Source organism: Mycteria americana, chromosome 8 (genome assembly GCF_035582795.1).
Source record: "Mycteria americana isolate JAX WOST 10 ecotype Jacksonville Zoo and Gardens chromosome 8, USCA_MyAme_1.0, whole genome shotgun sequence".
Taxonomy (NCBI): domain Eukaryota; kingdom Metazoa; phylum Chordata; class Aves; order Ciconiiformes; family Ciconiidae; genus Mycteria; species Mycteria americana.
Window position 1 is genome coordinate 14048411 of NC_134372.1, and position 10709 is coordinate 14059119.

The 10709-nt window shown below is 37.3% G+C and overlaps 1 protein-coding gene across 8 annotated transcripts in view; it reads left to right on the plus strand.

Annotated features, from left to right (window-relative positions):
- FABP6 (fatty acid binding protein 6) overlaps window positions 1–8568 on the plus strand; it is a 46246-nt gene extending 37678 nt beyond the window's left edge. For 2 of the 8 annotated variants that reach the window (XM_075509891.1, XM_075509892.1), the window contains exons 3-6: window positions 4150–4254; window positions 5142–5317; window positions 7258–7347; window positions 8447–8568. In XM_075509891.1, coding sequence (XP_075366006.1) covers window positions 4150–4254; window positions 5142–5317; window positions 7258–7347; window positions 8447–8500 — 425 coding nt within the window. In that variant the 3' untranslated portion in view covers window positions 8501–8568. Of the gene's footprint in view, window positions 1–878; window positions 1042–1839; window positions 1890–3714; window positions 3838–4149; window positions 4255–5141; window positions 5318–6300; window positions 6344–7257; window positions 7348–8446 lie in introns of those variants that run through there. The other 6 variants (XR_012776857.1, XM_075509896.1, XM_075509894.1 and 3 more) reach the window with 6 other exon arrangements.
- The last annotated feature ends 2141 nt before the right edge of the window (window positions 8569–10709 follow it).

Genomic DNA, 10709 nt, shown 5'->3' on the forward strand with positions numbered 1-10709 from the left:
CACTGGTTGTCTTTCAGTATACACAGAGCCACATGGAGACAGCAAGAATCTTAACTAGGGACTTGCTCAGCCAGTTGTGCTAAGCAGCTGTAAAGATTCTCACAGCCCATCAGTGGAGCAAATGTAAAACTCCCTGGGTGACTGAAAGTAATTGGTCGCTCAGAGCTCTCGTCGTTTGCTTCTAAGGAAGGGCTTGTTTATTAAAAGAATGTTTAATGTGCCATCCTCTGGACACTGGGTTAATGCCTGGACTTAGGATTTCTTACTGGCTGCGTCATCCATTCACTATATCATAAGCTCTGATAGGTCACTTTTTCTCAGTGTTTCAGCTTTCCCATGTATGAAATAGGCTTAATAATACTTTCCTCTAAATGGTGTTTTCAAATCTGTGTATGACTGAAATTACTAGGATTTTTGCCTCTATTAATGGCATAGAGTTTACACTGTTGTAGCTTAACTGATATCTGCTTAGCTTTACCATAGCAGTAAGAACTGAGGCTTCTACGTATGTGCAACCACTTCACTGTTTTCCATGCTAATGCTGTTTTTCTTTATATAGATAGGGCCTAAGCATCTGGGTCCAGCTGATAAAGAAAGTTTCCTTTTCAGTTGTCTGCTCCTGCACAATTGGTCATTGAGTTCGGCAATCTTGGGATTAAGTTGAAGGAGTTTTAATTAAAAAACTAAGTGTCAAATATGGTTGTGGGACAGTCAGAATCATTTTACAGACACTTTAAAGTCAAAAGTGCAAAGGTAACACTGGCAGCAAAACAAGTTTCTCTGTTCCTTCCCTGAATCTTATGTGGTTTTAATTGGTACAGAAACTCCCAGTTTCATACTTTTCTCCCACACCCCTGTGTTTTGAATGCTAATCACAGGACACAGAGAACATTCACAGAGGGAAGGTATATGGCTCTCTTCTATTTCATGTACAGAGACATCCTTTTAATTGCATGCAGACAGCAGATGGTATGGCCTTTGTGGCATCATGAACTCCAGCACAATATAGTCAGCCACTGCACAGCATGGTACAATTTAAAGGTGAGTAAATATGGGGAGAGTGAAGGGTTAGGGGTGGGAAGGCAGTAGTTCCTAGGACATTTGTTCCATTTTTATTTTACAGATTGACCATGATTTTGTTATGCTTCACTCTTGTTCACTTTCTGCATCTGTTCTAGAAAACTGCTTTCCTGCCAGGAGCATACACCCAAACAAATAGTTTTAAAAGGGTTGGTGTCAACTTCAAAAATGACATCTCCATTTCAAAGTTCTATGTTTTCTTTCATAAGAAGACATAAGATTTTGAAGTTACTTTCTCTCAGACTTCAGAAGAGGAACTAGCTAAAAAAACCCCCAGAAATAACATAAATTCCCAACTAATAAACATGAGAGAAGGTCTTTTCCAGTCCACAGGTACAATCTGTCACAAAACTGACTTGGAATTTTCTGCAGCTTTTTCTGGTCAGAAAATTTTTTTCCATTAGAAGTCCCCTTCTCTTCTGATTCGGACTTTTTACCCATCAGTCAGTATGTTATTCTGGAATCCCTCTCATTTTTCCCCTGTAAGGAAAAGTTTTGAAACTGCAAAAACTTTCCTAAGACAGGAAATGTTTTCCTATTCAAACCTCATATTCCCTGCGTATTCTGTAATTGGTTTAAAGGCTGTATAACTACAGACAGCAGAGGCTTTGCATAAAAGAAAGCAGCTTAATAAGTAAAATTAAAAATTAATACAAATTAGAGAGAACTGTTTTCATTGAATTGCAACATACCCTGACAATATATATGTATATATAGCAAATATTTTAAGTTTAATAAAACCTTAATTCCCCCTGACAGATACTAATTTAAGGAGTTGTGGAGCACACTGGTATGCTGTGACAAAGAAGGTGGGTACAGGCTGTCTTATTTCTAGCTCCTCTTGAATTTAATGCTGGTATAACATAATCTATATCCAGTCCCGAATCTGTGAGGCTGCATCAAGACACAGCCAGTATGTGACCATACGAGAGAGGACCTGTAGGAGGCAGGATTCACCAAGAGGCACCATTCTGTTTCAACTCAGTAGAAAGCTTGCAAACTACACTACTCTCTCCAACAGGCAGGATTTAGAGCACAGGCTGAGGGAGTGTACAACTGACTGTGTGAACTCAAAGACAATGTTATTGGTAATAAAACTGTTACATATAGCAATGCTTCTAATTTGTATAGTTTTATAGTAATGATGTACCATGATTTATGATATTTAACATTTTACTGAAGTTTCATCCCATTGCTGAAGTTTGTCTCATTCTCTGACAGAGTGGAATATGGGTAAGTCTATCAGTTAGAAATACAGAAATGGTTACATAGATACATTAATTTGAAAGTATACCAGGGACAGCAATGGTGAAGTTTAGTGGACCTTTGACTTCCATGTTTTTAATCATCCAGCCTATGTGCCTGTTGTTCTTCTGATCAGTTTCTTGACTCTAAACAGACATTTTCTTGCATTAGCATGTGGGATTAAGTTAATTGCATTTAAGAAATGGAACCTACTTTGCATACAGCAAAACTTGTTGAACTCTGTTATATATTTCTCCAGACTTTTATAAAACCACGGAAAAGTAGACTTTCAGTTCCTTCCCAAATTTACTACTTTAATTAAATTAAATAAAATTCCAGTCTTTGATACCATTTTCACATAAATCCTAGGAATGTTTTTGTTCAGATTAAAAATTGTTGGTCTGTATCCTCAGCCAGTCGAGCTATGCCAATACACAGCAGCTGGGAATTTCCTACCCTGCTATCTGTGTGTGGCAATGGATTAATTAGGCATAGGAAATCTCCTGTATCCATTCTAAATTACCCAGTAGACTCCCTGACTTTTAACATATGGTTATCTTACATAAATCAGAGCTCTGCTTTTCCAAAATAAGTATATTTTTTGTACTTTCTGCAAACATTTGCTGAGCAATACAAAGCACTGTTTGTCTATTGATATTAAATAAAGTATGGGAACATGGTGCCATGGACTAATCTAATGTACTTGATATCCAAGTAGTGTAAAATATTTCATAATGCTTTTTTCTGTGTGGAGATAAGGTAAGACATGTGTAGGTAGAGTAATTTACCCAGAATCTTGTCATTGTCCATATCCTACTGGAATTACTTAGGAATCTGTGCAGCTTGTTTCTTATTTTCGTATTTTAACTAATACAGGGTATGCTTCCAAATAGAGCAAGGCTGGGATCTAAGGACACTGCTTTGAAGCCGTTTTCTCCCTGTTTCATTATAACATATTTTACCATTATTCCATCCTGACTGCAAAATCAGTGGAATCTTCAAAGTATAGACTCATAGAATGCTTTGGATTGGGAAGGACCTTTACAGGTCATCTAGTCCAACCCCCCTGCAAGAGCAGGGAGGACATCTTTCACGAGATCAGGTTGCTCAGAGCCCCATCCAACCTGACCTTGAATGTTTCCAGTGATGGGGCCTCCACTACCTCTCTGGACAACCTGTTCCAGTGCCTCACCACACTCATGGTAAAAAATTTATTTCTTAAATCCAGTCTAACTCTGCCCTCCCTTAGTTTAAAACCATTGCTCCTTGTCCTGTCACAACAGGCCTGTCCCCGTCTTTCCTATAGGCCCCCTTTAAGTACTGGAAGGCTGTTATAAGGTCTCCCTGCAGCCTTCTCTTCTCCAGGCTGAACAACCCGAACTCTCTCAGTCTGTCCTTGTAGGAGAGGTGCTCCGGCCCTTGGATCATTTTTGTGCCCCTCCTCTGCATGTGCTGCAACAGCTCCATGTCCTTCTTGTGCTGAGGGCTCCAGAGCTGGACGCAGTACTCCAGGTGAGGTCTCACCAGAGTAAAAATATATAACTTTGTTAAAGTAAAAATATATAACTTTGTTTAAATATGCACTAAAACCAAAATCGAGGTTTTGTCCTTGATTTCTGCTGATCTCCAGATTATTGTCAAGGGTGTATAATTGAATTATAACCTTGATTTTCATGCAGGTCAATGGCATCCATGCTAGTGACTCACACATCATAAAAGTATATTTCCAAGGGGTGTGGGTATAGGTGGGCTGAACAGCTTGGGCTGGTTTATAAAAACAAGGGCCTCAAGCCATCTGCACTTATCCATTCTTCTTTGTTCCAGCTGCTATTCTGCTTTACCAGCCACATCACCAGGGCAACATGGCATTCGCAGGCAAATACGAATTCGAAGGTGATGAGAACTATGATGACTTTGTGAAGAAGATTGGTAAGTATGTCTTGGGGTGTAAGTCTTAAAGGTTGTAAATTATTTAAAAATAACTTTTTTAAAAAAAAGGTTATTTTACTGAAGTGTGCTGAGATCAACAGAGGCTAAGACTGGTAGGAGTGCTCTGCACTTCAGCAAGGAGATTTAGTTTTCATTCTTTTAAGAAGCACTGTCAGCCACAGGAAATAGCCCTGTTCTACAGAAGTAGTATTCCTTTGCAGTGGCAGCAGAATGAAGGGCCAAGATGTGTGCAGTATAATGATCATGAAGATCACTTTTTCTGTCCTTAGTATTCATCGGTGGGGGTATAAATTTAGTATGAAAATGCTTGTCAAAATCTTACCCAGGAACAGGTTTCTGTGAATGCTTTCAGAAGACTGTGCAAACCTGTTTCAGATTACCCTGTAAAATCTCTTAGGGACGCTATGATCTGTGCACATAAGTTCAGTGCTTATATTCATTTATTTAAAAAGCAATGGCAAATAGTAAATAGGTATGCGCAACTATATAGCAAAGGCACCAAGTTCATACACATTAAATTCCATGCACCTGCATGTGTAGATTAAGTAGAAGGGAATATTTATATATACTTTGTATCTATATATTTATTCTGTGTATCATTTCTCAGGGGAAAGAATGCAAGACCAAAACTTAGTATTTTAGAAAATGCATTGATGTACCTATATATTCCTTTATACCAGTAATTTAAACTCAGAGCTTTGATACTGCTGTAAAAAAAAAAAAAAAAAAAAAAAACAAACAACAACAAAACAAATCAGATGCTCATACACTAGTGCCTGAGAACAAGCATACCATTAGCATGCTTCAATTCAAATACAGCTGGTAGGCTATTAGATTTGATAAACTGTATGTTTCTATTGATTAAGGTCTCGCCAGTGACAAGATTGAAATGGGAAGGAATTGCAAAATAGTCACTGAGGTGGTGCAGAATGGAAATGACTTCACCTGGACACAGCATTTTCCAGGAGGCCGCACCATGACCAACACATTCACAATTGGCAAGGAAGCAGACATGGAGACAATGGGTGGTAAAAAGTTCAAGGTAAATTAATTTAGCTCTTAAGTTCTATGCTGTCTCAGTTGTTTTTTCATTTAGGATGAAAACCAAATCTGTCTCAAAGACATCTTCCTTAAATTATTTTTTTATCTGTCATAGCTTAGAAACATGATTTTTTCCCATTTCTTGATGTCCCTAGCAAAAATCTAAATCTGATTTTAAAGAGAGCTGGAGCTTCAGAACTGTACAGACTAATAAAGAATGAGGGTAGAGTGTCAAGCATCTACTGGTGTTGCAGTTCAAGCAAACATAATGTTCATTAAAACTCTAAAGAGCTGGTTGGCAGCTGTGTCATTGTCCAGCACCGTACAGCAACTGCAGCATACTCTGAGGGGAGTGCTATGGTCCCTAGCTCTGCCTATGCCTGTCAGCAGTGCTTACCTTTTGAAGTCACCTGTGCCCAAGCCTTAAACAAAAGACTGTGTAAAGTGAAGAGAAAAAAGAAAAAAAAAAACCTCTGTATCCTCCTTCTTGTTGGAAGTATAGAGCAACTTGCAACTCAGGCATCCTCTAGCAACAAGGAAGATTACACAGTATTGATCTGCTCCTGTCATGGACAAAATCTTGATACAAAGCCTGCTGTAAAATGGTTGCTTTACTTACCTTATTCATTTCTCATCTATTTAAAGGGATAAGACAGTTTGGGACAGCTAAACTCTGCATTTGTGAGGTGTCCAGAACCCTACAATAGATTACTGGCTTTATACATATTGAAGAGACAGGAAAACCACCAGTTGCATCAGGGAGCTCTGACAAACTGAGAATAGCAATAGCATTGCATGATTTCCAGAATGCTTTTTTTAGTCATACCTTTCTGATTATGAGAGGAAAAAAGCCATGTCTTAGGCTTTCAGAAATCTTTGTGAAACCTAACAGATAGAATAAGACACAATTCTACGTGGTCATTTTATTGCAAACTCAACAATTTTGAAATATTACATATTCCATTCTCTTCTTTTTGGCCCTAGGCACTTCAGCAGTCCAAAGTCTATTGAGCAGCCAAAGATGGAGGTAGAGTAAATGACTCTCAGCAGAGAAACCACTGCCTTTTAGTATAGTGTCACTAAATAATACCTAAACTAGTAAGAGGGTTTCCTTGTACCTGGTAAAAAATACCACTGATCTCTTCATTTTGCAAATTACTTTTTTCTCCTCTAAATATGACTGGCTCATCTGTCTTTATTACTAAAACATAGGCAAGACTGAAGAGTTATACAGACAAGGCTGATTTTGTGATGGAACTATGTATTTAGTTTTGGCGGTCAGCTGAGCTGCTGTAGTATTTGTGATCTTCATAGTAGCATCCTGGCATACTTCTTCCATACAGAAGCAGCTCTTACAGCAGTTGGCACATATTATACTATAAAGGTGTGACTGCAGACTGTGCAGTCATGTTCACCTATACTTAAATGAGTGAGATGAATTCTAGTGTAGTTAGAGGTCTGAAACTCAGGATCTAGAGTAAAGATTCACATCACTTGTCCACAGTGACTTTTGTGCTGCTTGCAGGCAGGTTACCGAGAATGCTACTTCAAAATTAACTCATACAATCATGCCTTTTACTTCACTGTCAAAACGAGAAAACCACATAAAACACTGAGGGCTGAATGAGAAGCATAGTCCAATAATTTTTAGAGCTATGAACTAATATTATCTGATTTATTGTGTAGATATGGAACTTGCATGTATTGTGAGAGGAACATTTTTCTATTATTTAAGTTGTGAACATTTAAGAACTAAGCACAAGGATTTTAATCTTGTTCATGAAGCTTCATGTGTAACACACAACTTCTACTTTTTTAAAAGTAAAAACTTTAAGCATCAGGTGTACAGATGTTTACAGTGTATCTGATAATATAAATGCCGGTAACCCCAGGGAACATTAAACCTTTCTCTATTACTCATTAAACCTTACTCTATTACAGGCAACTGTTAAAATGGAAGATGGGAAAATAGTAGCTGATTTTCCCAACTATCATCATACTGCAGAGATTTGTGGAGGAAAGCTAGTAGAGGTGAGTTCACAAATATCCAGATTAGTTTATTAAAACAAAAACCAAAAAAAACAAGACCAAACCTCTAGAGTAGCAGGCTTAAAATTTTGAGTTTAGAAAAAATCTTTATGTAAAGTAAAGCAAAACTATTAAATAATTTTCTCCTTCATGTTAGATAATATTCTACAATTTTGTGCAGGTTTAATCCAAGAATTCAGTGAACAAAGTTTTCATTGTATATTTTTGATAAATTTGAAATGTAGATCTTGCATCTTAGGCACAAAGACACAGTTTTATAGCTGTAAGACTGGAATGTTCAGACTGAAACACTGTATTCACTGTGCCTATGCCTGAAGAATAGAAAATAATCTATATAAAATTTTACCTACTACTTACGTGTTTCTATAAAGTTATTAACTTTGTTTCATTCTTAGAAAACTATCTAGCTGCAAGTCGTCACAGAATTTCTGTAGAACCCTATTTCCTTACTCTTACCAAAGAAAAAAACAAAACAAAACACAAAAGAGGTTGGATTTCAAGTAGTATCCTATTTTATCAACAAAATGGCAACATAGCTTTTGAAGATTACTGAAGTGACAAGAATTGTAGTAAAACTTGTAAAACAAATAGGATTGTCAAACATCATGATTTGAGTCTCAATAATTTTCCTGAATTGACTTATATCTGTGCCAGTTACATATGCCTGAGTGCATCTTCAACAGAGGCTAACTAGAAGTTACTCTGTGAATCAAGAAAGGATACTCACCTTCCCTTAAAGTAATAGTGTCAATCCTTTATTGCTTTTGGAGAACAATTATCTCACTGGTCTAAAACCCTGATAACTTGGAGTTGGTAAAGCCACATCTAACACAGGATACATTTAAGTTTCCCTAAACCCCTGTTTAGAAGTTGTGCTTGGTGTGTAAGAATATTTTTGCATTGTGTATTTCAGAGTTGACAAGACATTCATCTTATTTTCTAGCTATGTCTTCTACCAAAGGGTAAATGTTGCTTCAGTAAAGGACAGGTTCTGTGAGCTAGTCAGCAGGTCTCTTCATTCATGACACTGAAGCTCTAATAATACTGTTCAACCAAATTTTTGGTTTGTTCTTTATTCCAGATTTCTGCTGTTTCTGGTGTAGTCTACAAAAGGACCAGTAAAAGGATTGCTTAAGGCAGTAAAGCCAGTCTCTTCCAGTGCACTGAAAAACAACAATACAAATAAACAAAAGAGTGCTGATTGTCTTTCCCTCTCTCTTTCTTTGTATTACAAACATGAAGAATTGTTTTTGAGAGTAATGTTATCCTCAACATTAATGCTTATCCCATTCCTAAAGAGCTGACAAATACTCAGCAACTCAGAACACAAAAATCAGAACATGCAACAAAGTACTTAATAATGCTACTCCAGGATTTCAGTATACTCCAAGTATTTCAGGATATGATACATACTTGGTATATTCAAATGTTGTCTACCACTTACTTAATAGAAGGTCTGTTCAGCTTCTGTCTAGAGAATAGGACAATACTGTGCCCAAAGTGTACATCAAAATGCAAGACCCAAGGAAAGTCTGTTGCCCTATTGCTGTCATTCACGAAGAGATATGCTTTCATACTGCTATCATGGTTTTCTCATTCATATCTCCCTCGACCCAAATTCTTAGAGGACATTTAAGGTTTTACAGACAGACTCCTGCTGGAAAACATGGAGTGTCTTATTTTCTCAGTACAATCCTGTTATTTACATAGAATGCATGTGAAAACTTGTTTTCTTGAACACAGTATGAATTAAATATATCACAGTTTTTTGCTTCACTGTTCCAAATCACTTCTGGCCAATACTTGGTCCACAAAGCTTTTTCCCTTTTCAGATTCTTTTTTTCAGCTGTCTTGCCTTCTGGATCTACCTAGCTGCTTACCCTCACAAGCTAATCAGTAACTAGCCAGGGCATGTGTCTTGTGTACACAAAAGTTCATTTTCTGATAGGCCTATGTACATGACTGATAATCCCAATCATTTTAGGTATCTTGCATTAAAAAAAAAAGGCTTTTAATTACTTTTTATATTTTTTCTTAAGAGAGATTACTAAGCTTTCCCACTGCAACAGGGGTTCATCCAGGCTCCATCAGTTTACCCAAAACAGGCTGCACATGTCTTATGACCAGGTGTTGCTCAATATATTACTTACTCTGTTTCCAAGGCAAAGCATGATGCTGAACTCTAATTAGAAAAACACTGAAACATCTGAAACCTGTTCAATCTTGAGACATTTGTTTGGTACTTGCAACAAACAGATCTACCACTTTAACAGAATTTTGTTGAAATTCAGCCTCTTCAGTTATATGAGGTCATATTGAGAAGTAATAAGGGATCTCCTCAGGCTTATGCCTCATTTCAGTTCAAGTCAGCTAGTACATTCCTCTGCAAATAATAATGTGCCATCTTAGAACATTTGCATTTAGAATGTGCCCATCATATTCAATGTTTAACCAGCTACACAGAATGACCTGTGGAGTTAGGTACAAGTAAACATTGGGCAGGTGTTATATGAAACTAAAGCTCATACTAGAACTACGGGATGGTGGTGTTTTGTCTGAGCCATTCACACCCACAAGAAACTGCTCTGAAGATTATGCTGATACCTGGCAATTCCCTGCTTTGAAAACAAAATGGAACCAGCCACCACTAATTCCAGTACTAGGAGCAACTACATTTAGTGTTGTGCAACTGGCACATTTTGTTTTCACATTCTGCATGTGATCAGGTAACTCCCCGTGATACAGAAAACAATGCTTTAAAAGGAAGGGTGGGATTTTTATCTAGGCTCACTGTAAAGCATGTAAGGGGTGCTTTCACATAGAAAGAAAGCATTGCTGCCTTTTCAACTGAAGGACAGCCTTTAGGCTTGTCTTGAAATGGCAGTACAGAGAGCAAAATAAACACCCCTTAAATAAAAAGAAAAAAACTTGTGCAAAATTATCACTAAGAATCTATCAGTGTTTGGCCCACATTTCCTATTATATAGTCTTCTCAATAAAAAACAACACTAAGCTAAATTTTATTAAGCAACATCTGTACACTTTACTGTGAGTTGATTATACTGAGCAAAGAGCATTAAATTGTTTGCTACAGTGTGTAAAACTTGCTTAAACAAAAGGATCAAGCAGGATACTTCAAAGAGGATCAAAGAGGGTACTTCAGCTGTGTGCTTGTTTATTGGAAACTTTCATCAGGAACTTAGCAAGTATTTTCACAATTAAGCACAATGGCAGTCCAAAGTATCATACTGCACGACGCAAATAAGGGTGATAAAAACCAAAGAAAAACTACACAACAGTACTGCCACATATATGTTGTTCTTTACATCTTTTGAATGACAAAA